Raw genomic sequence first — 27,935 nt, 5'->3', positions numbered from 1 at the left:
GCGCACAGCAACAGATACCTGACGCAGCCATAAATAAATAAATTTATTAAAAAAAAATTCAATCTGACATTTTTTTTGATTTTTTAAAAAAATTTTTCTTGGAGTATAGTTGATTTACAATGTTGTGTTAGTTTCAGGTGTACAGCAAAGTGAATCAGTTATACATCTACATATATCCACTCTTTTTTAGATTCTTTTCCCATATAGGTTATTACAGAGTATTGAGTAGAGTTGCCTGTGCTACACAGTCAGTCCTTGTTAGTTATCTATTTCATATACAGAAGTGTGTATATGTCAAGCCAAATCTCCCTATTTATCCCTCTCCCCCTTTTTCCCCCCAGTAACCGTAAGTTTGTTTTCTACATCTGTGACTCTATTTCTGCTTTGTAAATAAGTTCATTTGTACCATTTTTTTTAGATTCTACATAAAAGCGATAGCTTATGATATTTGTCTTTCTCTGCCTGACTTACTTCACTCACTATGACAATCTGTAGGTTCATCCATGTTGCTGCAGATGGCATTATTTTGTTCTATTTTAGGGCTGAGTAATATTCCATTGTATATATGCACCACATCTTCTTTATCTACTCCTCTGTTGATGGACATTTAGGTTGCTTCCATGTCTTGGCTATTGTAAATAGTGCTGCTATGAACATTGGGATGCATGTGTCTTTTCAAATTGCTTTTCTCCAGATATATGCCCAGTAGTGGGATTGCTGGATCATATGGTAGTTTTATATTTAGTTTTCTAAGGAACCTCCATACTGTTCTCCATAATGGTTATACCAGTTTACATTCCCACCAACAATGTGGGAGGAGTCCCTTTTCTCCACACCCTCTCCAGCATTCACTGTTTGTAGATTTTTTGATGATGGCCATTCTGACCGGTGTGAGGTGATACCTCATTGTAGTTTTGATTTGCATTTCTCTAATGATTAGTGATGTTGAGCAGCTTTTCATGTGCATCTTGGCCAGCTGTATGTCTTCTTTGGAGAATGACATTTGTTTTTCAACTGGAGAGTTTAGTTTACTTATATTGATAGTGATTACTAATACATCTGGATTATTTCTATATTCTTCCTATATGCTTTTCACTTTTTGTCCCTTTCCTGTTTCTTTTTTTAATCAAGGAAATGGGAATTATTGAAACTTTAAAAATATGAAAGGGAATTTAAAAAATTTTTACATAGGCAAGATATACTCATTGCAGAAAATAAGAAAACAGATAAGGAACAAGAATCTCTAAAATGCAACCAAACATTCCATATTCACTACCTTCAAGTATATCTGTCGATACTTTTATTATTTTCCATATGTTCACTTAGATTGGTTATACTGAGATTTGTACACATATATAGTGTTGAAGTTTTTGAAGAGGAAAATTATACTATTAAATAATATTTAAGAACATCTCCTTAACAGTATAGGATAGACTGGAGGAAAGAGATTAGCATCATAAAATGCAAAACAAAGAGGCTATTGTAGTTTTCTAAGCATAAGATAAAAGCATGGTTAAAGTGCATTTGAGCACTCAGCACCTACTTATCCTCGATAAATGTCACTAAAAGCCAAAAAAGTCACACTAAGTTTTAAAGAAAATCTTCATATCCCACCGTTATTAATTAAGACATTAAGTCATAATTCAAGCATAATTTAAAGTCACTGAACCTTAGTTCTTTAATGATATCATAAATCTCAGCTGCGTGAAACAGAAATCAGCCCACTTTTGCAACATCTTGACAAGTGATTGGAAGATGAATTAATCAAACGTCTGTTCATCTACATGTTGTCAAATTACATTGGGGAGATAGTTTCACTCAATCAACCAATTGTTTAAATGTTGCAGAAATATAGCGTTCGTTTTAAAATCAGAACTGGCAGCATTTCTTTTGAAAGTTGCCAAGTCTGGGGCTATTAAAGGTTGTCCCGTCCCAAGAACTTTCTACTTGTAGCTGTCAAAGATCTTTTTTCTTAATTAAGCCAAAATAGCTGGATGTCTGAGCTACTTCCTGATTGCAAATTAAGTGTCTTTGGAAACCATTCTACGTCTTTCAGGCCTAGAAGCCAATCCATGGTGCTCTTAAGATTTATGTACTCTCTGGCGGGGAAAGCAGGAGGAGGGGATGCCACAAGGACAGAAGGCACTGTTCAGGGAGGCAAGTATTCCTGGATGGGACCTACCAGAAGAGGAGATGTGTCTGCTGTGGTGTGTGTGCTGTCATGAACGGTTTCCGGAAACTGCCAGGCCAGCCTTGTTCCCACACTATGAGGACCTTTGAGAAAGGCAACCAATAACCTTACCGTGCAAAGTTCATGTCCTCGTCCTGAACACCCACACTGATCTGTCCTGTGCTCAACAGCCTCGTTCTTCCGGGTCAGAATTCTGGGTAGTTCCCTGAAAATGGCCACATACTACCTTTTAGACCTGATACTTAGCATCATTTTCATTTTCCCACTTTAAGTTTCTTCATTTTCCTTTTATTCATTTCAACACACACACATTCTTCTGAGTACATAAAATGTGCTAGGTGCTAGGCACTTGGCTAGATTCAGGAGATACTGCGATAAATCATCTAGAAATAATTCGTGCATTCTCCGAACTCGTGAATACATGAGCTCGGAACACAGATGGCAAACGCATTATTCACATTCACTCTTGAGCCTTCAACCATCCTGGATAACCATCACCCCCAGACAACCCCAACCCAGGAGCCTTTATTTTTGAAATGACTCAAATAAATAGTCCTTCTGAAAATGTGGCCAAGTAGGACCCAGACAGAGAGACGTCTTGGGCAAAGGCTGCAATCTGCTCTGAGTCACGTCACATCCGATCTGGACATACAGGTGAAGGACAGCACATAAAAGGAATAATTCACTTTCTCTATGCTAAATACAGTTGCCTGTTTTTGGTTGCTGGGTGTTGTTTTCTTTTTCCCATTTTGAGAAACTCTCTTTCTTCAGTGAAAATTCAGTGGTGAATCATTGAGACCCCACAAGGAGAGAACTGTGCTCCGTGGAGGACACCTGTGGAGAGGGCCACCGTGGCAGTTCCCGCAGAGTGGGTCTGCTGGGCACACAGCCATCCCCCCCAGGCTGGCTCTGACCCAGGTTACGGTAATGCTAAAGATCTGCTTTGATCCAACCAAAATAAGAGCAGGCAGTCTTAGAGCTTTTAAAGAAAAAAAAAATCTAGTTCTACCTTTGACCCAGGCTATTTTTCTTCAAATATTTAAAGTTCAAAGTCACTGTGTGCTTATACTTTTATTTCAAACCAGAAAGTCACTTTTACTGTATTTGATCACCCTCTTATTTTAATTTGCACACTTGCTTAATAATAAAGTATGTGCTGGACTTTAGCCTAATATATCATGTGTATAATAATGTTGGAACCTTTTTTCTTACTTATTAACTAGGAAATACATAAAATGCTGACCTTGTGGGTAACTGACTTTTGCATCCATTTTTAATCATTATTATGTTGCTAAAAGAGTTGCATGGGTAAGGTTTTAACAAGGCTCCTGGGAGACTTATACCAGTCTTTATGGAACGCATCGTTCACAGCTGTGGTGAAATATCCATCACTAAAAATCAAAACACTTTTTATTCCACATCAATGACATCACTGGTATAATTCAACCTTAATTCACATGTGGGAAGCAGTTGTCTACCAATGCGAAATTATCCTCAAACTGATTCTGAGGATGAGGGAGAACTGCAACATAAAGCAATCTTACGATTCTATTTGCATTCACCGTGAATGTCATTTTCCAAATATTTTGGATAAGATTCTCAAAGGCCATACTTCTCCCCCTATGACAGCAGATGGTAACCTCAAGACACTTCGTAAAGTACTAACAGCCATACAGTTTCCCATAAGACCACTGTACTGCCCAAGATTCCTCAGCTTTTGAACTACCCATGTTCTAAAGGGTTTTTTGTCCCATAAAGACTTTCTGTTTAGAAATGTGACAGTGAGGCTGTTAGTGTCTAAAACCTAAACTGGTATCCTCTGAGAATCTTGATGAGGAATCTGAAATTGTACTGGGAAGAATACCAATAACAGGTGGATTTTTATAGGCTATTTGGGTTCTCATTGATATAGAATCAGAAAGAGAGAAACAAATGGAAAAGACCCATTATAAAGTCTCTGTTATCTTATCTCTGATATTGACTTGTTTCATGATAACTTGAATGTCACCCTATATCCTTCTGTTGGGCGGCATCAGATTATCCTACAGGATGAAATAAGCCCCAAATTCCTTTTCAGTTAATGAGAACTAGCCTTCTCCTTGACTTCCTTCTTCCAAATAGGAGAAAATAAATGTGTTCCAATGGGAGAATATGATAAAGGAGGCAGAGGGGAGGACCACGTAAGGGCACTCATCTGCAAGGAGCACATTCTGCTCCAGGGAAATATTTGCAACCAGAAACGCAAGGCTTCTAACAGTCATTCATTTAGACATTCAGCCAGGTACACACACCTCAGATTATGTGACAGCTTTGGGGATGCAGACCTTCAATGAAGTCTGACTGATTATTAAGCCATGCCAGACTCTGCTCTAACATGGAGTTTCAGTGGTCAACAGAACCAAGCTGAGATCCAGAGGGCTTGCCTTCTGGTGGAGGATGTAAGCAGTAATATATATATACATATAGAATATATGTACAATGTAATTTCAGAAAATGATACTACAAACACGAAAAATAGGTCTGGTAAGGACTAGAGATTGCCCGGGGGCAGGGAGGGGAAGGAAGCTATTTTGAAGGTGTAGTAAGAAAAGTTTCTCTGGCAGGTGAAATTTGAGCGGAGACCTTAGTGAGGCAAGAACGAGCTAGAGGGTGAACGAGCTACGGGGAAGCACATTCTAGGTCCAGTGAACAGCAGCAGACACTGTCCTCAAGTGAGAAAAACCTTGGTATGTTCCAGAAATAAAAGGAAAGGGAGCAAGGGTGGTGTTGCCAGAGGGAGAGTGGTTCAATATCAGCGGAGTGGTAGGAGATGAGGTTGGGGAAGAAGCAGATCCTGTGGGACCTCGTGGACCACGGGGAAAACTTTGGATTTTATTCCAAGTGTGAGAAAAACCACGGGAAGATTTTGAGCAAGAGAGGAGAGGGATCTGGTTTATCTTTTTTTTTTTTTTTTTTTGGTACGCGGGCCTCTCACTGTTGTGGCCTCTCCCGTTGCGGAGCACAGGCTCCGGACACGCAGGCCCAGCGGCCATGGCTCACGGGCCCAGCCGCTCCGCAGCATGTGGGATCCTCCCGGACTGGGGCATGAACCCGTGTCCTCTGCATCGGCAGGCGGACTCTCAACCACTGCTCCACCAGGGAAGCCCCTGGTTTATGTTTAAAAAGAAGATTTGGGCTGCTTGGTGAAGAACTGATTATGGGGATGCAAGAGAGGCATCAGAGATTGGGTAATAGGCTCTTCCATGAATCCAGGGGAGAGAGGATTATGGCTGGAACAGGCGAGTGGGAGTGGAGGTGCTGAGACTAGTGAGAATCAGCACACATTCTGAAAACACAGCTGACAGGACTTGCTGGTGAGGGAGGTAGGTTGTAAGCTGTCAGAGAAAGAGAAGAGTTGAGGAGTCCGTGGCTGCGGGACAGGCAGTGCTACCAGCTGAGATGGCTGTTCACGGATCACTGTCAGTCTGTCTAGAGCCTCAAAGGTTCAACGAGCTCCCATCATGGGGAAGAAGCCAGTACACACACACACACAAACACACACACACACACACACACACACAGTCACACATCCTCTGATGAGTGTTGTAATAGAAATATACTCAGGAATTTCCTGATCTCTGGATCTTCCATAACTTTTATTTAAGCACTTCTTTTGTCTTAGACAACTGAATAGTGTGGCCTGTTGGGATATCTGAAATTTCAGTCCTGGCTAACTGTACACATTTCTTCGTACAGCAGCATATATTGTTCTCTATCATCTAAGTTATCTATTGCTTGGCACCACAAAATGTATTCTCCTCATCCGTGTAAACATATGGGCAAGTATCCCTCTTTTTTTCCAAATTTCCATACTGGTCCCAGGCAACCTCAATCACTCACGATAGAATCATAGTGTCTTTTTCTTTGCTCTTTATGATTCGTCTACATTTGACAGAGCAGGGTGGGAAGAGAGAGGAGTTTCAGGCACTCATGGTAAGGGTTTCATCACCCACGGAAAGAAACCATAAGAAATGCTACGTGGTAATACAGGACAATTAGTCCCCAACAATTCCAGAGGAGCACGTTGCAGATTCTCAAACTGTGGAGGGTGTGTTAAAATGCAGATCCTCAGAACCTATCTGTAGAATTTCTGATTCAGTAAGTTGGGAAAAGGCCCAAATAGTCTTTATGTGGGTAAGCCTCCCCTGTAACTGATGCTAGAGTTATACGGACCACCCTTGGAGAAATACTAGTATCTATTAATTGTTTCATTGTATCCTATGCCTTCTAAAGGGTAGACAGAGGAATCATATTCAATATAAAGTTTTAGAGATAAGGATAATAAAAGATGATAGATAGTTTAAAGATTCTATGAATTAAACCTCCTTCTATTCTTTTAAATATCAGAGTTTCAAGAAGATGATTGCTCTTAATTTCAGATCTAGTCACATATAAAACACATCTGAGTTCCCAAATATGGATTGTCTTAGGCTATTCCAGTCATTTCTAATGGAGTCAAGCAGGCTACATTTGAGCGATTTTATAAAAGCTGATTTAAAAAAAAATTATGTTTTTGCCTAGGGCAAAACTTTTAGGAAGAGCTTTTGTGACTGCAGTCAGTATGTTCACATTACACATAATTTTGTTTCTAACATTCTCATCTTGGATCACAAGAAGCCAAGTATAATTACTAACAAGATGGAGAATTCTACCCTCACCTTGAGACATTGACATCTACTCTCACTAACACTATAGGAAAAGATTCAAAGTTACAAGGAAAAAATACGGTACATTTTATTGTTCTCTTCCCAAGCATATGAATTTCAGTGAGTAATCACGAACTTCAGGAAAATAATTATCAACTTCTAATGCTATAGAATCCTTTTGGAACAGATCCGCCAGCATTTAATGTAATTATAATTATCCATGTTTCCATTAACTTCCTAGGTGTACTTTCATTAGGTGAAATAAAGGTTCTGTACAAATTTCTGTTTTTAAGATACTCCTTGGCTTTTAAAATTTTTACCACTACATTAAATAATTTAATGTTCTAGGACAAACTGTTCAGCTAAACTTTATTTTTAATAACATATTTAAGAAATATATGAAAAAATCAATACACTTCAAAATTAATTATTTTTGTGTAGTCTCATAAAATCATAGATGAGAGCTCCTAATCCATTAAAAATTAATTCCCAACTTTTAACACAGGGTAGCTTGTATCTCTAGCATTTTCTCTTATAATATTAGAAAATATAGATTTTTATCGGAATTACAGCAAGTTCATTTTCATGATGTCTATTACATTATTCATAATAAAATTATTTGTCATGGTGACGGATGGCTTAATAAGTATAAGTGAAGATAATGAAAGCTACTATCTTATAACTTGAGTTGGGTCTTTGAATGAGAGAAAGACTCTAATTCAAACATCACTGAAGGGACCTGGGCAAAGTCCCCTAAAGAAGGGAAGCCTTTGAGTTGCTCCCGGAGCAATGGATTTGGAGGGTAGCCTTTTTCAAAAAGCTGTTTGGGAAACTAGAATTCAAAACTAGCCAATCTTGGACACTTTAAAAAAAATTTCTCCATATCCTATACAAGAGTTAAAAAAGCATAAAAATTAGCATTAGCTAATAAACCAAAAACTAAAAGAGAACTCTGCTATCACATGCAAAGTGTCTCAACAATTGGAATATAATCTCTAGTATTAATATTTCATTTCTCTGGCCTTCTTGGATCACACATATCCCATTCATGGTTCCCCTAGTTAGGTACAACCCTAGACAAAATTGTAAAGAAAGCAAAGCCTGTTTCCCTTTCTACATCTTTTTGTCTCTTCTGACTATCAACCACCAACGTTCTTCTGCAAGCCATATTTACTTTCACAGAACACTGACCCTAAATGCCAACACCACCTTATGCAACATTCCTGGAAGTGGGGGTGTACTGACATTACAGAAGAGAACTTTAGGGAGACAGTCATGCCTGAGCATAGATAGTTAATCTCTAATGGTGAGATTTCAAGCACCACTCTGATACCCAGGCAGGGACACCAACTTTTATAAAGCAGAACCTAAAGTGACTAATTCATACATCTGCATAAGACAAGTATGTTCTCCCAAACGTGGATCAATGAAGACAGGAGGGAAGAAGGACGGAAGGAAAGGAGAGGGAGTGACTGCAATCGATCATCTTCAAGAATTACCAGGCAGGTTTCCTTGCTTCCCTTACTGATCCCAGTTTGCTGGCTGGAGCCCCCTTCTCTTGAGCACTAAGGAAGACCCTGGAAACCCTTGCTTCTTCTGACACTAGTGGAAAGCAGTGAGCACAGTGGTTAAGAGAGTACACTGTGGAGTCAAACTGCCTGGGTTCGAATCCCAGCTCTACCACAGACAAATTCCTTAGCATATCCATACCTCAATTTCCTTATCTGCTAACACAGGGATGATACCTTACATGGTGGATGCAAGAAATAACTGAGTTAATACATACTAAATATTTAGAGAATAATAAGAATGGCGAGAGCTTGACAAATATTGAATATCCTCATTTGTGGAGGTGCAAGCTTCTGTTACTTCCACTCCATCTTACAAGGCAAATAAACAGAAGGAAGACATTTCTGTTCCTCACAAGGGTGCTAGAGGAACAGTAGTACGTGGGAGAAAGAATTAAGAAGAACTGCAAAAGAGATTGGTTCAAGATGGCAGAGTAGAAGGACGTGCTCTCACTCCCTCTTGCGAGAGCACCGGAAGTTCCAGTGTCATCAACAGGAAGACACTGGAACTCACCAAAAAAGATACCCCACATCCAAAGACAAAGGAGAAGCCACAATGAGATGGTAGGAGGGGCGCAATCACAATAAAAACAAATCCCATAACTGCTAGGTGGGTGACTCACAAACTGGAGAACACTTACACCACAGAAGTCCACCCACTGGAGTGCAGGTTATGAGCCCCACGCCAGGCTTCTGACCCTGGAGTTCCAGCAACAGGAGGAGGAATTCCTACAGAATCAGACTTTGAAGGCTAACGGGATTTCGCTACAGGACTTCGAGAGGATGGGGGGAAACAGAGACTCCACTCTTGGAGGGCACACACAAACTAGTGTGCGCATCGGGACCGAGGGGAAGGAGTGGTGACCCCACAGAAGACTGAACCAGACCTACCTGCTAGTGTTGGAGGGTCTCCTGCAGAGGCAAGGGGTGGCTGTGTCTCACCGGGAGGACAAGGACACTGGCAGCACAAGTTCTGGAAAGTACTCCTTGGTGTGAGCCCTCCCAGAGTCTGCCATTAGCCCCACCAAAGAGCCCAAGTAGGCTGCAGTGCTGGGTCGCCTAAGGCCAAACAATCAACAGGGATAGAACCCAGCCCTACCCATCAGCAGAAAAGCGGATTAAAGTTTTACTGAGCTCTGCCCACCAGAGCAACAGCCAGCTCTACCCACCACCAGTCCCTCCCATCAGGAAACTTGCACAAGCCCCTTAGTTAGCCTCATCCACCAGAGGGCAGACAGCAGAAGCAAGAAGAACTACAATCCTGTAGCCTGTGGAACAAAAACCCTGCAGCCTGTGGAACAAAAACCACATTCACAGAAAGATAGACAACATGAAAAGGCAGAGGGCTATGCACCAGATGAAGGAACAAGATAAAGCCCCAAAAAAAGAACTAAATGAAGTGGAGATAGGCAACCTTCCAGAAAAACAATTCAGAATAATGATAGTGAACGTGATCCAGGACCTCGGAAAAAGAATGGAGGCAAAGATCGAGAAGATGCAAGAAATGTTTAACAAAGACCTAGAAGAATTAAAGAACAAACAAACAGAGATGAACAATACAATAACTGAAATGAAAACTACATTAGAAGGAATCAATAGCAGAATAACTGAGGCAGAAGAACGGATAAGTGACCTGGAAGACAGAATGGTGGAATTCACTGCTGCAGAACAGAATAAAGAAAAAAGAATGAAAAGAAATGAAGACAGCCTAAGAGACCTCTGGGACAACATTAAATGCAACAACATTCGCATTATAGGGGTCCCAGAAAGAGAGGAGAGAGAGAAAGGACCCGAGAGAATATTTGAAGAAATTATAGACAAAAACTTCCCTAACATGGAAAAGGAAATAGCCAAGCAAGTCCAGGAAGCACAGCGAGTCCCATACAGGATAAACCCACGGAGAAACACGCTGAGACACACAGTAATCAAATTGGCAAAAATTAAAGACAAAGAAAAATTATTGAAAGCAGCAAGGGAAAAAGGACAAATAACATACAAGGGAACTCCCATAAGGTTAACAGCTGATTTCTCAGCAGAAAGTCTACAAGCCAGAAGGCAGTGGCATGATATACTTAAAGTTATGAAAGGGAAAAAACTACAACCAAGATTACTCTACCCGGCAAGGATCTCATTCAGATTCGATGGAGAAATCAAAACCTTTACAGGCAAGCAAAAGCTAAGAGAATTCAGCACCATCAAACCAGCTCTACAACAAATGCTAAAGGAACTTCTCTAAGTAGGAAACACAAGAGAAGAAAAGGACCTACAAAAACAAACCCAAAACAATTAAGAAAATGGTCATAGGAACATACATATTGATAATTACCTTAGACATGAATGGCTTAAATGCTCCAACCAAAAGACACAGGCTTGCTGAATGGATACAAAAACAAGACCCATATAAATGCTGTCTACAAGAGACCCACTTCAGACCTAGGGACACATACAGACTGAAAGTGAGGGGATGGAAAAAGATATTCCATGCAAATGGAAATCAAAAGAAAGCTGGAGTAGCAGTACTCATATCAGATAAAATAGACTTTAAAATAAAGAATGGGGCTTCCCTGGTGGCGCAGTGGTTGAGAGTCCGCCTGCCGATGCAGGGGACGCGGGTTCGTGTCCCGGTCTGGGAAGATCCCACATGCCGCAGAGCGGCTAGGCCCGTGAGCCATGGCTGCTGAGCCTGCGCGTCTGGAGCCTGTGCTCCGCAACGGGAGAGGCCACAACAGTGGGAGGCCCACATACCGCAAATAAAGAAAGAAAGAAAGAAACAATGTTACAAGAGACAAGGAAGGACACTACATAATGATCAAGGGATCAATCCAAGAAGAAGATATAACAATTATAAACATATATGCGCCCAACATAGGAGCACCTCAATACATAAGGCAACTGCTAACAGCTATAAAACAGGAAATCAACAGTCACACAATAATAGTGGGGGATTTAACACCTCACTTACACCAATGGACAGACCATCCAGACAGAAAATTAATAAGGAAACAGAAGCTTTAATGGACACAACAGACCAGATAGATTTAATTGATATTTATAGGACAGTCCATCCAAACAGCAGATTACATTTTCTTCTCAAGTGCACACGGAACATTCTCCAGGAGAGATCACATCTTGGGTCACAAATCGAGCCTCAGTAAACTTAAGAAAACTGAAATCATATCAAGCATCTTTTCTGACCACAAAGCTATGAGATTAGAAATGAATTACAGGGAAAAAATGTAAAAAACACAAACACATGGAGGCTAAACAATATGTTACTAAATAACCAAGAGATCACTGAAGAAATCAAAGAGAAAATCAAAAAATACCTAGAGACAAATGACAATGAAAACACGACAATCCAAAACCTATTGGATGCAGCAAACGCAGTTCTAAGAGCGAAGTTTATAGCTATACAAGCCTACCTCAAGAAACAAGAAAAATCTCAAATAGACAATCTAAACTTACCCCTAAAGGAACTAGAGAAAGAAGAACAAACAAAACCCAAAGTTAGCAGAAGGAAAGATCAGAGCAGAAATAAATGATATAGAAACAAAGAAAACAATAGCAAAGATCAATAAAACTAAAAGCTGGTTCTTTGAGAAGATAAACAAAATTGATAAACCATTAGCCAGACTCATCAAGAAAAAGAGAGGACTCAAATCAATAAAATTAGAAATGAAAAAGAAGTTACAACAGACACTGCAGAAATAAAAAGCATCCTAAGAGACTATTACAAGCAACTGTATGCCAAAAAAATGGACAACCTGGAAGAAATGGATAAATTCTTAGAAAGGTATAACCTTCCAAGACTGAACCAGGAAGAAACAGAAAATATGAACAGACCAATCACAAGTAATGAAATTGAAGCTATGATTAAAAATCTTCCAACAAACAAAAGTCCAGGACCAGGTCGCTTCAGAGGTGAATTCTATCAAACATTTAGAGAAGAGCTAAGGCCCATCCTTTTCAAACTCTTCCAAAAAATTTCAGAGGGAGGAACACCCCCAAACTCATTCTATGAGGCAACCATCACCCTGATACCAAAACCAGACAAAGATACTACAAAAAAAGAAAATTATATACCAATATCACTCATGAATATAGATGCAAAAATCCTCAACAAAATACTACCAAACAGAATCCAACAACATATTAAAAGGATCATACACCATGATGAAGTAGGATTTATCCCAGGGATGCAAGGATTCTTCAATATACGCAAATCAATCAATGTGATACACCATATTAACAAATTGAAGGATAAAAACCATATGATCATCTCAATAGATGCAGAAAAAGCTTTTGACAAAATTCAACACCCATTTATGATAAAAACTCTCCAGAAAGTGGGCATAGAGGGAACCTACCTCAACATAATAAAGGCCATATATGACAAACACACAGCCAACATCGTTCTCAATGGTGAAAAACTGAAAGCATTTCCTCTAAGATCAGGAACAACACAGGGATGTCCACTCTCACCACTATTATTCAACATAGTTTGGGAAGTCCTAGCCATGGCAATCAGAGAAGAAAAAGAAATAAAAGGAATACAAATTGGAAAAGAAGAAGTAAAACTGTCACTGTTTGCAGATGACATGAGACTATACATAGAGAATCCTAAAAATGCCACCAGAAAACTACTAGAGCTGATCAATGAATTTGGTAAAGTTGCAGGATACAAAATTAATGCACAGAAATCTCTTGCATTCCTATACTAATGATGAAAAATCTGAAAGAGAAATTAAGGAAACACTTCCATTTACCATTGCAACAAAAAGAATAAAATACCTAGGAATAAACCTACCTGGGGAGACAAAAGACCTGTATGCAGAAAACTATAAGACACTGATGAAACAAATTAAAGATGATACCAACAGATGGAGAGACATACCATGTTCTTGGATTGGAAGAATCAATATTGTGAAAATGACTATACTACCCAACGCAATCTACAGATTCAATTCACTCCCTATCAAATTACCAATGGCATTTTTTATGGAACTAGAACAAAAAATCTTAAAATTTGTATGGGGACACAAATTTGAATAGCCAAAGCAGTCTTGAGGGAAGAAAACGGAGCTGGAGGAATCAGACTCCCTCACTTCAGACTATACTACAAAGCTACAGTAATCAAGACAATACAGTACTGGCACAAAAACGGAAACATAGATCAATGGAACAAGATAGCAAGGCCAGAGATAAACCCAGGCACCTATGGTCAACTAACTTATGACAAAGGAGGCAAGGATATACAATGGATAAAAGACAGTCTCTTCAATAAGTGGTGCTGGGAAAACTGGACAGCTACATATAAAAGAATGAAATTAGAACACTCCCTAACACCATACACAAAAATAAACTCAAAATAGATTTGAGACCTAAATGTAAGACTGGACACTATAAAACTCTTAGAGGAAAACATAGGAAGAACACTCTTTGACATAAATCACAGCAAGATCTTTTTTGATCCACCTCCTAGAGTAATGGAAATAAAAACAAAAATAAACAAATGGGACCTAATGAAACTTCAAAGCTTTTGCACAGCAAAGGAAACCATAAATAAGACGAAAAGACAACCCTCAGAATGGGAGAAAATATTTGCAAATGAATCAATGAACAAAGGATTAATCTCCAAAATATATAAACAGCTCATGCAGCTCAATATTAAAGAAACAAACAACCCAATCCAAAAATGGGCAGAAGACCTAAATAGACATTTCTCCAAAGAAGACATACAGATGGCCAAGAAGCACATGAAAAGCTGCTCAACATCACTAATTATTAGAGAAATGCAAATCAAAACTACAATGAAGTATCACCTCACACCAGTTAGAATGGGCATCATCAGAAAATCTACAAACAACAAATGCTGGAGAGGGTGTGGAGAAAAGGGAACCCTCTTGCACTGTTGGTGGGCATGTAAATTGATACAGCCACTATGGAGAACAGTATGGAGCTTCCTTAAAGAACTAAAAATAAAATTACCATATGACCCAGCAACCCCACTACTGGGCATATACCCAGAGAAAACCGTAATTCAAAAAGACACATGCACCCCAATGTTCACTGCAGCACTATTTACAATAGCCAGGTCATGGAAGCAACCTAAATGCCCATCAACAGACGAATGGATAAAGAAGTTGTGGTACATATATACAATGCAATATTACTCAGCCATAAAAATGAATGAAATTGGGTCATTTGTAGAGACGTGGATGCATCTAGAGACTGTCATACAGAGTGAAGTAAGTCAGAAAGAGAAAAACAAATATCGTATATTAAAGCATATATGTGGGACCTAGAAAAATGGTACCGATGAACCGGTGCAGGGCAGAAATTGAGACCAGATGTAGAGAAGAAACATGGACACCAAGCGGGGAAAGTGGCAGGGGTGGGATGGTGGGATGAACTGGGAGATTGGGATTGACATATATACAGTAATATGTATAAAATGGATAACTAATAAGAACCTGCTGTATAAGTAAATAAATAAAATAAAATTCTAAAATTTTTCAAAAACTGCAATTAGAAGACCTAAATAGACATTTCTGCAAAGAAGACATACAGATGGCCAAGAGGCACATGAAAAGATGTGCAACATCGCTAATTACTTGAGAAATGCAAATCAAAACTACAATGAGGTATCACCTCACACCAGTCAGAATGGCCATCATCAAAAAGTCTACAAACAATAAATCCTGGAGAGGGTGTGGAGAAAAGGGAACCCTCATGCACTGCTGGTAGGAATGTAAACTGGTACAACCACTATGGAGAACCGTATGGAGGTTCCTTAAAAAACTAAAAATAGAGCTATCATCTGATCCAGCAATCCCACTCCTGGGCATATATTGAGAAAAAAACACAGTTCTAAAGGATACGTGCATCCCAGTCTTCACTGTAGCGTTGTTTACAGTAGCCACGACATGGAAGCAACCTAAATGTCCATTGACAAATGAATGGATAAAGAAGATGTGGTACACATATACAGTGGAATATTACTCAGCCATTAAAAAGAATGAAATAATGCCATTTGCAGCACCATGTATGGACCTAGAGATTATCATACTAAGTGAAGTAAGTCAGACAAAGCCACACTCATATGATATCGCTTATATGGGGAATCTAAAAAAAAATGATGCAAATGAACTTATTTACAAAAGAGAAACAGGCTCAAAGACTTAGAGAATGAACTTATGGATACTGGGGGCAGGTGGGGGGGTGGGTGGGGGGGGAGAGATAGACTGGGAGTTTGGGATTGACATATACACACTGCTATTTTTAAAATAGCCTACAAGACCCTACTGTATAGCACAGGGCACTCTGCTCAATATTATGTAACAACCTAAATGGGAAAAGAATTTGAAAAAGAATAGATACATGTATATGTATAACTGAATCACTTTGCTGTACATCTGAAACTAACACAACATTGTTAATCAACTATATTCCAATATAAAATTTTAAAAAAATAAAATTTTAAAAAAGAACTGAATTATTTAGTCTGCAAAGAGGAAAGCTAAGGACTATTTCTGGTAATAGCTTCTGTTTTGCCCAGAAGAAGCAGAAAAGCTCAAATGGCAGCAAAAGAGCAGAAGGAATTCATTTATGTGGGTTCTAAAGATAAATGCTCAGACTGAAAAAGTTGTTCAAGTCTGAAATCACTGCCATGGGAGTGGAGGAGGCTGCCTGCTGCAGACTTGGTTGTGCTGGGGGCAAGGAGATAAGCAAGGTCCCCTTGAAAGCTTCTTCATGCTCTGTGTCAGTATTTCCCTGGAAATCTTTTTGTATGTATGTTTAAACATAATAGAAGTGTGTAAATCTCTGGGCTAAAAACTTAAGATTTTAGCAGGAAAGTATTTGTTCTGCCTCAGTGTAATAGGAGCACAATGTCATGTTGAAAGGGACCCCACAAAGCTGAAAATCCTTCTTCATTCTCTATTTGAAAATACTTACACAGAACAATATTGGGAATTCTGTAGCTGGATAGTGATCCTCAGATTTAGGGACAGATACAGAGTTTTGAATTCAGGGAACCTGATTTTGAGAATATTCATGATAAAGTCACCTTAATAATTTGATAGCCAGGCCTGGGTGAATATCCAATGTGTAAGAGAATGAAACTATAAATAAAAGCAGTAAGTAACTCATTTATAAGCCCTCTTCTGGTTTGGAAATGCAAATGAATTCTTAGTATATAGGCCAACTGTTCATCTAAGAAGTGGGAGAAAAATATTCTTCAGAAAAGTTCCCAGGAAGGATATGGGAATATTTTTAGTAAATATGCCTAATCATTCTTTTTGACCTCATGGCACAAATCATAACAAATTGAGTTATACAGTAACTCTCTGATATGGCAAAACAAAATTCCTATTAAAATATCTCAGGATCTGTACAGTATGCTGTCCTAACACACAAATTAAGGGTTTTATATGAAAGTTAAAAAATGTTTTTGGTTTGTTTTCCATCTTAGCATTAATTCTTTCCCTCCTGTTACTTAGGACAAATAGTTGAGGGTTTATTTAATTCCAACATTCTTTTGGTCAATAATCCCAGCAGGAGAATGTTTCTGTAGTTAACTCACTTTATCTCCCCGAATAATGAAAAGAAAACAGCAATTTGAGAGTTAAGTAATAGTCACTAGAATCTATCAGGTTTATAGTGTACTGATGTACATTCGTCACCCTGTTTTACAGGTAAAGAAAATGAAGCATAGAGTTGCTCGGTCAGCCAAAGTTACAGGGCTTCTGACCTCAGTGTCAGACTTGGGACCACCTTGCAGCCCTTGTAACAAATTCTCAAGCGTCTGGATTTCTGCATTTCGGACAGGGTGGGCTATTATCTATGTGTTGAGATTCCCAGGGGAGTCTTAGTATTGCTGCTGGCTAGAGGAAGACATGGAACAGGGTAGCAAGAAGAGAAAATATCCTGAGGTCCTTAAAGGAGTGGAGAAATTTGAAGACCACACACAGAAACGCTCTGTTCCTGGGGAAGGACACACACCATTGAGAAAAATCTGAGGGTCACAGCTGCTGTGAGCCTTCACCCATTTCCCACCTCCACCACAGGGCTCCCAGCTCCCAGCAGCTCTAGCCTCCACTGAGGTGATTTCCAGGGAACCCAGTTTTGTCCACCATATGAGTTTTCCTCAAGGCACATATTATTCCTAGAGGGTGACTTGAGAAATGAGTAAAATAAAAGCTATCACATGTTTAATTTATAGTTAAGTGAACACGCAGATAACATTGTTTTCAATTCAAGCAATTTCCCACAATTGGCCAACTTGAGAGAAACAGATGCGTGGCTATCTTCATTTTTCTAAATATTTTCTAAAGAGTTCAGACATGTTCATTGCAGGGTTTTTGCAAAGTAAGATTCTCTTCTCCTGCTCTTTAAGTGAAGCATGGTAACTTTTTTGTGAGAAAAGGAGGCTCTCTATTTCTTCTAAAATGCCTTAATGAATGGGAAAGATATGGTTAGGTTACAGAGTACAGCAACATTTGCTTTTGGCATCGGTATCTGGGGATTTTTGTGCTTTTCTTCCTCCTTTGCCTTATCTCTTTTCCCTTTTCACAGTTCACACTTACACAAACTGTGTCATTCATTGTAATGATAAAGCAAGTACTGAGTGTTTAGCTTTCATTCTTGTCCTTGGATGTTAAAACTGACAGCTTAGCACCTCTATTACTTTTTATCGGTGAGTCATTGCCCTTGCCAGCACTCAAGATAAGAAAGTCTCACACTTGCCAGAGGGAGAAAAAAAAAAAAAAACAGGAAAACTGAAAAGAGCACTGGGGCTGAGTTGTACTAACCACAGAATGGAGGGTGGGAGGCTGTTTTGAAAATGGATGGACCTTGCCATTCTCCAAGACAAAGTTATAAATGAGAAACTGTCCGGTGTGATTTAGATCATTTCCAATGGAGAGTCAATTTTCAACTACCCAGTTAACCTGTATAAACCTCTAAGGAGTAGAGAAATTCAACACGTGATCGCATTTTAATCCAAACGTTAAAAGACCTACATTCAAAATGAATCTGATCACCTCACACTAAATCCTTGTTTATGAAAGATTAGCCACAAGAGCTGAAAATTGCCATTTGATATTACTGCACCCTGTGTGTGTGTGTGTGTGTGTGTGTGCGTGCGCGTGTATGTAGTTATTGTGAATAACTACAGAATAACTACACCATGAGAGGATCAGAGAATTCAGTGATACATTAAGGCTGTTTTGGGGGTCACAGTTATTCACTGATAAATTTGGGGAGATTAAACAAAATTGTATGTTCCTTTTTTCCCTCTAATACAGACCATCTTTCCTGGCACTGTGTCTTCATCCCTATTGTTTAGGTACTAAAAGAAACTGCACAGGGCTGTGAGAGACCTCAAAGACATTCAGTCCTCACCTGCTCAGGGAGACACGCCATGGAGGTTCTGCCCTGTAGTTTGTGAAGGGTTTGGGAAATCTTAGTTTGTGAAAATATTACATTGATTTAAAGTTTCCATGTTGCACTAGTTCGTCTTTCTATTGACTGAATGGTTCAGGATATACTGAGATGGGGAATAGCTATATTTAATGTGCGACAATGACTTTCTGTATCACCATAGTTTGCTCTCTCAAAAACTATGTGAACTTCTGAGTAAGCACAAGCCACACCCATAAAACATCCTCTGCTAATTGATTCCCAAGTATGATGACTTTAAAGTGGAACAAGAACTTAAAGATGCTTGCAAAGCAAGGTGTGTGAAGAAATCTAGATTTCTAATTTCTCCCCAGTTTTTACAATTGTCTCACCCAAATCTAATCTGACAGCATTGCATGTTAGTGACTACCTGTAAAGAATCTTTCCAAAGTTTCAAATTCATTATCATAGAAATGAAGTTACTTCTGGTAGATGCAATATTTAATTGTGTAATTATAGATATAAACAAGACTGGAACTCCAGTGGGTAGGAGCAAACTTGCAAAGACAGGACTGGGGAGGGGCCGGTAGCCACTAGATTTCAGCTAGTCTTAGGCATTAGTCCATAAATCTTAGAGAGGGAACAGAGAATAACAGATAATCCAGTAAACTGATAAATGAAAATCAGATAAGAGAGTGTTTATTGTATCCCCAACTTACAGATGAAGAAACTGAGGTACTGAAAATTTAAGTAACTTAATCAACATCATGTTACTGGTAAAACCCGTAAAGGATATATAGGATACATGGCTATATGGAAAGTCATTATCACACATTAAGCATTATTTAGTAAGTACTAGAGTGAAAATGGCCAATTACATTCCAGTGAATACCGGATGTGCCGGGAGTGCATTCGAGGGATAGCTAAAACAGGACTCAGGAAAACCTTCTCCAAAAGAGGGATGCTTAAGTCAAAGGGCCAACCAATCAGACAAAAGAGGGGCAGAGAATGATCTGGACAGAGGGACCAGCATGTGAAGGAAGGCCAAAGGCAAAGAGCACAGCATGGGAAGAAAACTGCAGATAGGTCCTGGAGTAAAAGAGAGATGAGCAAAAAAAATGAGTTAAAGAGGTAAGTAGAGGCCAAGCACACAAAAACGCTGCATAAGTCACTCTAAAGAATTTAAGCTTTACTTTGAGGACAAGGGGAGCGAGAGAAAGGAATTAGGCAGTTAAGTCACAGAAGCAGATTTGAGCTTCTGGGATATCACTTGACTGCACTGTGGAGAAAGGACTGGAATGCCAGACAGGAAAGAGGCTGTGTCAGTAATCCAAGCAAGAAGCTGATAGGGGGCTGAGTTTGCATAATGTCTATAGAGATAGGAGATATATTTAGTTGCTAGCTTCATTAGGACTTGCTAATTGATTGATTGTAGAGGTGGTGGTGAGAATGAGGAAATGTGAATTAGGCTTCTGGGGCAGTAGTCATCGGAATGGAGGCAGGTATCATTCCTTGAGATAGTGAACTCAGGAGGAAAAGGAGTAAGTTTCAGGGGTGGTGAAATTTAATTCTAGATATGTTGTTACATTTGAACATTCAATTTGAGACAACCTACAGGTGGTTGAAATACATGGGTCTAGAGTTTAGGAGAAAGACCTGGGCTAGAAATATAGATGTGGTAAATATCAGAATATGGATGTAAATGCAATTCACAAAAGAAGATGAAGTAATATAAGGAGCGTATAGAATGGAGAAAGAAAATGAGCCAACCGCCCCAAATGGTACCCAATTTCTGATCATCTGTCACATGCGTGACACATCAATGAGCAGGCCACCACACTCGTGGCACCATGCCTACATCTAATGGCACGTGTATAATGGCATCTTTCTTCTTTTTAAAAACTCCAATGCACTAAGCCTGATTTTCCTTATATGAAATAGATGAGAGAGACTGGGCTGGAAAATCCATACCATGACTGGGGTGTGCCTTGACACTCCCAAGCAGGCAAAATAATAACTCAAAACTGAAGTACCCTCATTATAAATATTTTCTAATTGTACATCGTCAAAAAAAAAAAAAAAGGCAGTGGGGTGGATGTTAACAGTAGCTGGAAAGAAGAGGATGGGGTATCCTATCTAAAGTGGTGTGCCTCAACTTCACAGTTGAGTCTTTTCCCGCCCTCATGAATGGTGTGTTCATACAGGTAATTTGCCACAGTGGAAATCAATGGGCATGAGTTGGAGTTCAAGTCTCAACTCTCCAAGCGATCTCCACTCCTCAATAATGAGCAGTTTAAGCAGCCCAAAGCATGCTTTGGCAGACAACATGCAAGAAACAATGTGCAGAGGTGAAAGTATAAAAGTAAGTTTTCAGTTTTTGCCACAAACAAGTGTAGCTCCTCACCCAGAGGAGGAGGGTGTTCCCAGATGATCTCTGAGGTCTCCATCATTTCCTGTGGCCTCAATCACCTGCAAGAGTAAGACAAGGCACAGACTTCACTGGCAAGTCCTGTAGGCCTGAATCCTCCCCTGGCGGAGGGATCCAGCAAGTACTACTTCTAGCCTGGTAGCACTCTCAATCAGGATTTGTCATCACTCAAGGCACAGGTGGACCATGGTGCATATATTAATTTTTCCTGCAAGGTCCTTGTTTTCATTTGGCTTTGAAATACTATGGTGACTACTTTTATTATTTTTACCTATGGCGTGCGATCTGTGATTGCTATCGCGGTATATTATAAGGTCATTTCCCATAATTTCCCCCCAGCTCTATCCAATGCACTAACGCTGTCTCTTTGTAACTCAATATACCATTTCCAATACCATGACTTTTTCATTTTATTACTCTTTTTACTTTTGGAGCTGACATACGGAAAAAACGCGACCAGTGTTAATGTTAAAAAAACCAACAACTGTATTTTTATTGAAACCATTGTTTCCTCTGTGAATAGTAGGATAATTTATACTTATTTTAAAATTTGGAATGCAAGGTTTCCTAATAACAGAACTTTACTCCCCTGAAGTGCCCCCAAATACCTCCAACTCCGAGAGCTGGCCTAATATTTGCTCACTTGGTTGCTCACTCCCTTTTTCTCTTCAACTCCATTTGATATATGTTTCCCAGGACGTAGTGGAGACTTCTGGCCCGAGAGGCTGGAAAATGTAACTCGGAATTTCCTACAATCTCAGCTCCGCTTTCTCAGCGCTCCGACCCGGGGCGGGAGCCTTGTTATTGTCACGTGGCCACGGGGGCGAAGCGCCCGGCAGGCCAATGGGCTCGCGCGGGCCTTGGCAGCCCCGCCCCTCGGCTCCGCCGCGCGGGGACTTGGCGCTCCGCTGCGGGGAGGAGGCGAAAAAGTTTCTTTTGCGGGCGAGGAGAGGCCTTGGCGCGCGGACGCTGCTCCCACTGCAACTCTGCTGCAGCTGGCCGTTCTTTTCGGTTTCCCTCTCGCTTCCCCGGGGCATGAAAGAACTTTACTGCCAGGACTAAAAGAAAGGGGTTTACCTGGGAGCGTTAGAGGAGGGCGCGCGCGCACGGCCCCGAGCGCGGGCGTCCACTCCCGACTGGAAGTTGGTGCAGGGCCCCGAGCGCGCGCCGGCGCGGATCCCGGGTCAGAGCGAGGGACTGCAGGACCGCGATGGGCGCGCCGAGGTTCCGCGCGCCCGCGGCGGCTCTGGGATTGCTGCTGTGCGCGGTGCTGGGATGCGCGGGCCCTGCCGAGGGCGGCGGCCGCGGGGCCCTGGGGCCGCCTTCTGGGGTCGGCGCAGAGCACCGGTGCCCCGTTCCGTGCCGCTGCCTCGGGGACCTCCTGGACTGCAGTCGCCAGCGGCTGTCGCGTCTGCCCGAGCCGCTCCCGCCCTGGGTCGCTCGGCTGTAAGTATTCTTCCTGAGGGCGGAGGGGAAGCCACTCGAGATTCGGGACTGCGGGCGAGGGGCCAGGATGCTCGGCGCGCAGCAGCTTTTTCCAGGGCACCTCCTCTTGGCCCAGGCCTCCAGCGGCCCTCCGCGGAGATGGAAAAGGAGCCGACCGGGCCTCAGTCTCCCTCCATCCCCCAGCGCCTGGCGGGCCGGGCAGGTGGGCCCTGAGAGCGCCCCACCCGGCCGCAGGTGGGCGAGGGGATGCAGCCGCTGACAACTCCCAGGGGCAGAATCGACGTCCTGCGCCTGGAGCTCGCCTAGGGGGCTCAGATGCGCGCCCTGCCAGGCCGGGGCGGGAGAGTTGGCAACCTGCTGCCGCCCTGAGTTCGCAGTTCTCACTTTGAGAGGGTGATCCCGCGGCTCAATAGTTTCTAACAGGTTCATGCCACTTTTCGCCTTCCCAACTAGTAATCGAACGCGCTCCTTTCGTTTGGGAAGCCCCCTCTACAGAGTTAGGTCACTGTCCAAGCTGTGGTGGACATCCTTTTGTTGTTCTTTACCCTGGGCTTAATTTCGCATTAGTAAGTTCCCCTCTTCGACCAAACTGTAAGAAGTTGGCAAGAGTGATCAATGGATAAGGAAGGGAAGGAACTAGAGTTGTTTCAGAACCGAGAGCGTGATTTATGTAGCTTCTCAGCAGGTCCAGAAGGTTTAGGAGAGAGCGCTGGGTGCTGTTATTGCAAGTTTGGGGATGCTAGATGTGAAGTCCGAATACCTGAAATCACTGCCAACTGCCAGAACGAGGAAGAAAATGTAGCTTAGTTCCAAATGTCATCTTATTCTCTCCTACTCTCGTTTTGTTAAAGTTGGAAGATTGGTGCAAAATGTAAACAGTCAAAACTTGTGTTTCTTTTTTTTCAAAGTAGCTATCCTGTTAAAATAACAAAAGTGCAAGTCCATCCTTAATCCTTAGATTTGGCTGTAGCAGAATTGCAGTGGAAATTTGAAACTCTGGAAACAACTCTAGTCGACTATCCTAACATCCAAATAATAGTGGTAGGAAGTTTAGTCAGGTAGTTTAAGAAATTGTGTTTTTAAATCACTGTGCTCATCAAAGTCTTTATTTGTAGAACTGTGGACCATCAAAAGCATATTCTTTGTGTTAATATGCCTCAGTTTAATTAAAAAAAAGGTAGAAGTAGAGAGTTTTAGATTGATATGCAATCTCTTATCATGGGATGTCTTGTTTAGTAGTTTTTATTACAATTGAAGAAGGAGATAAGGGCTTTAACCTAAAGCAGGAAGACTTTCAATTAGTTGTGCCTAATTCTGTTCAATTGCCTCTTGTGGAGGTCATGTTGCCTTATTCATGAGATGTGAATGGCTCTATTGACATCATATGGAACTGAACATTTGAATGACTGGAGGTGAACATGTATGAATAATAGAGGGATGAGAAAGAGAAAGAATACAGTGCTTCCTGGGGTGTGTTTAGAAATGCTCAAATCATTCACCAGATCTAACTTATATTCAGTAGTTTCTCAATGTTAAGTGGCCTATCGGATCATGCCAGGGTGCAGTATATTTTTGTGTGTGAATATCTCTTTTAAAAATTGGATGTCTTAAAAAAAAACAAAACTGTATTGCTCTTGATTAGAAGTTGAGTTAAACCAAAAGGGGTTTGATACCTATTCAAACATTGTCTTAAAAGTAGCTGACCTAATTAGGATTTTGTTTTGCAGATAATTTGGTGGCACACTAAAAACAAATTACAGTTTATTTGGTTAGCACAATCTTTAATTACATTTCCGCCAGCAGTAAATTGTCTTAATACAAGTCCACATTCCTTAAATGTATGCGAAAATAAGTTCCACTTGTACAAATAAGCACTACGCCTGTTGTCAGAAACCCTGCTGTGATCACTCATTGGACAGCTCTGTCATTCTTGTACTTGTGTGACTTTGTAGTTGTCACCAAACCATGTGGTCCAAATTCTTTATTGTAAATGTTTCTTTTGTTTGTGCCTCAAGCTCTAGAGGTCTCCTTTCTCCGCCTTTGAAAGGAGCAGAAAAATACGTGGAATTGAGCTTTAACTTCTCTTTAACTTGGTATTTGGAGCAGGAGGCATAAGATAGCTGCTTCTTAAATTTTACGTAATTTGAAAAGCTTTTAAGGAGACTGTTCCCAGAGTTCAGAAATAAGTAGAAAAATGCATATTGTTCTTCCCCATATCTTAACTTCCTTTTCCTCAGGTAATTAAGAAAGTAAAAGTTCTCCTTAGGAATACTTCATGAGAGCACTCTTCAGAAAAAGTTTGGTGTCTAGCTTTTGTTTCATTTGTTGAATTGGTAAGTTAAAAACTTAATCTATTTAATGTACGTGTGTATGTATTTTTTTCCAGTTTATTCAGTTGTAATTTATGGCCATAGGAATCCCATGTGTGAAAAGTTGAATTGTTTGAGCTGTAAAATCGTCATATTGTAGTTAGTTCTCTTTTCAAAAAGGAACTTTTAATCCTTTAATGAAAGTGGCTCTTAAAACAGTCAGTATTTTCAGCGTTCCTTACAACTGCCTTTAAAAGCAGACTTGAGTTTACGTCTAGAATGTGTGCTTACAACGAGTTGGGAGCCCAAAGAGGAGTGCTAGTTAGAATATGTTTACTTAGCCAAAAGAGGGAAAAGTTGCCCAATTATCAAGAAGAGTTTCAAGTATTATTAAAATCTCAATGGAATTTTAGAACTGTTTGTCTTCTCACATAGAAAGCTTTAAGTTAGCTGGGCTCAGGCAAAAAAAAGTCTGAAAGGTACTTTCTGCTGGTGTGGCTTCTTTAGTGTCTGCCTGTTATAAATCCTCTGGTTCGTACCAAAATTGGGGGTCGGGTTAGAGGTATTAGTCCTTATGATTTTCACAGCTGTTTTTCTATATTTTCCAGACTAAAACTTGAACATAGCAGGCTGATTTATGAGTCACTTTGGATCAGTGTCTTAAAACAGCTACAGCTTGGCTTTTTGTTTTTCAGCCTTCCAGATTTCTGCTGAATTAGCAGCTCTGCAGGCCCCAGTGGGATTGATTAAGAAGCTGTGCTGGATTTGCATTTTAAAATTTGACTTGGAAGTCAGATTTCCAAATGCTAAAAGGAAGAAAATGAGAGCTGGAACCAAATGTTGTATATTAATTATTTTCCATATATATTTATTCGCTTGCTAATATGCAGGAAAAGAGACTTCTCTCTATTGTGTAGAGTTTGGTTTGCAAGTGTTTGGCCGGCTGAGTTTTGGGTAAATAGTTCACACCTCCCTACCTCGCCACCTTTCCCATTTATTAACCTCATTACAAAAAGTTTTTTAGGAAAGGTTTCTGGGGAAGGTGGTCATTACTGGAACTCTAAAAAAACAAAGAATCTGCCTTCCTTACTGAATGTAATGGGGTTTAAGAAAACATCGACATTGTACAAGTTGAATTTGTTTTTAATGGTCTAGCCATAAAAAGCAATACAAGGAGATTTAGGAAAATATGGCATCCTTTAATCATTTCTGAAACATAAACTGTATTAAATCTAAATTTAGGTGCATTAAAAGTTTCATGGCTTTAAGTATTTAGCAGTAAAAGTCACTTCAGGGATGATTTTTTTTTTTCTTCCCCATATAATGTGGTTTTAATAGTACACACAGCACTGGAATGGAAATGTGTCACAATAACTGAAATATTTAAGGTTGCCAGCTCCTGCCTCTGGATCAGAAGTGAGGGGTCCCCAGCATGTGCCCTGTTCTCTGAAGGCACAGTTTCTCATTTTACAGGTCTTTTGTTGGAGATTTCATCCTGTTACTGGTCAGGAAAAAAAAAAAGTTAAAGCACACCATCTTTTTATTTTTTTATTTTTTTCCTCACGGGATTGCCCTGAGAAATAATCCTTAAAATGAAATGAAAAGTGGAATTTTTGTTTTTTCTAATCAAAAAGAAAATCACCTGTGTGAGCTGGAAATGCCAGATGGGTGCCCCCTTTCCACTGAACACTTGAAACAATAGGGGATGCAGTTGTAGGCTTAGTGCAACGTTCTTTAGTTGAGTGGGTCCAAATGAGCCTTTCTGTTGATTCAGGCTACCTCCCAGGTGAAGACCTCTTTTCCACGGTTGTTTTTTAAAGCCTGTGGGAAATCTGTGACTGTCTGGGGTGCTAAAAGCACACAGGTTTTGTCTGAATCCTAACGTGAGCCGTGGGGCCCATGGTTTCCTTGATGAACTCCAGATGGATGCGAGCTGGGCCGTGAGGGAAAGTGTCTGGTTCCAGCGTGGGGAGCATGCACAGCAGTGGTTGTAATTGCAGGATTTTTATAGTTTAAAGACTGTGCCAGATTTTTTTTCATGTTATAACTCTACCGGAACAAATCTGCTCATGTCTGTTACTGTCTGGTAGGTCTTTAGGCAAACATGTTTCAAATAAAACCTTTTGCAAAAATTTTTTTTCTCCTTTTAGGTGAAATAGAGAAATCCAGGTTTATTGTCAAAACAAAAATTCAAAGACTGAAAGGATCTCTGATTTCTAATTGTTACCCTAATGGATGTGCACAAAGTAACACTGCGCTTCTCTGGATGTGATTTCTCTGCCTTTTTTTTTGTTGCGGGAGGCATACTTAGGTATTGATATATAGCAAATGGTTCCTGCTTTTCTCCAATCAAGTCTGGTTATCTCCGACTTCGGTTATTAAAAACTCTTCACTTTTAAGCACTGAAGGAATTGATCTAGGAAGGGTGGGTATGCCTCTTTCAGCGGGAGAGCTTTCAGCCATCCTGTGTGGCAGCCTGGTTTTCAGTAGCTGTTCAGCCATTTCATTTTCCTTAGACCAGTTTGAAGGCACTTAGTGTATTGACCAATATAACCAAGTATTTGCCGGATTTTGTTTCACATTTTCATCCTCAATGCTGAGCTGACGTCCTAGCCTAGAATACTGCATACGTAGGCGGTTTGGTTGATGTCCTATGGAAATGGTTACTAAGTTATATTGAGTCTCTGAGTTAGAGGCAGGTTTATTTTAATAATTGAAAAGAAATCTGATCACGGATTTCTGAACAGTCTACTAAGCTTTGTTAGGTGGTTGATGTAGTTTAAATTATACATTATATTGAGATACTGAGCTTTGGAGAATTCAGGAAAGCAGAGAGTTTGGGTTGTTTCCTACCTGCTCAACACACACACACACACACACACACACACACACACACACACACACACA

At 40.4% G+C, this 27,935-nt stretch overlaps 1 protein-coding gene and 1 long non-coding RNA gene across 3 annotated transcripts in view; one reads left to right on the top strand and one right to left on the bottom strand.

The window, feature by feature from the left end:
* Positions 1 to 2,302: 2,302 nt before the first annotated feature.
* LOC114885880 lies at positions 2,303 to 22,028 on the bottom strand. The gene is made up of 3 exons (XR_003791206.1): positions 21,882 to 22,028; positions 21,250 to 21,314; positions 2,303 to 2,396 (listed from the first exon to the last, which is right to left on the bottom strand). It is a non-coding gene; the product is annotated as an uncharacterized LOC114885880 (long non-coding RNA).
* A 152-nt stretch (positions 22,029 to 22,180) lies between these two features.
* LRIG3 (leucine rich repeats and immunoglobulin like domains 3) overlaps positions 22,181 to 27,935 on the top strand; it is a 47,953-nt gene continuing 42,198 nt past the window's right edge. Inside the window, exon 1 of one of the 2 annotated variants that reach the window (XM_029206249.1) lies at positions 22,181 to 22,719. In XM_029206249.1, the coding sequence (XP_029062082.1) occupies positions 22,484 to 22,719 (236 nt within the window). In that variant the 5' untranslated portion in view covers positions 22,181 to 22,483. The remainder of the gene's footprint in view (positions 22,720 to 27,935) is intronic. The other variant, XM_029206250.1, reaches the window with a different exon arrangement.

This window comes from Monodon monoceros, unplaced genomic scaffold, assembly GCF_005190385.1.
Source record: "Monodon monoceros isolate NGI ecotype Baffin Bay Population unplaced genomic scaffold, NGI_Narwhal_1 Super_Scaffold_6, whole genome shotgun sequence".
NCBI classification, from domain to species: Eukaryota; Metazoa; Chordata; class Mammalia; order Artiodactyla; family Monodontidae; genus Monodon; species Monodon monoceros.
Note: the sequence above shows the minus strand (reverse complement) of the source record. Positions and strands in the feature narration are given on the sequence as shown.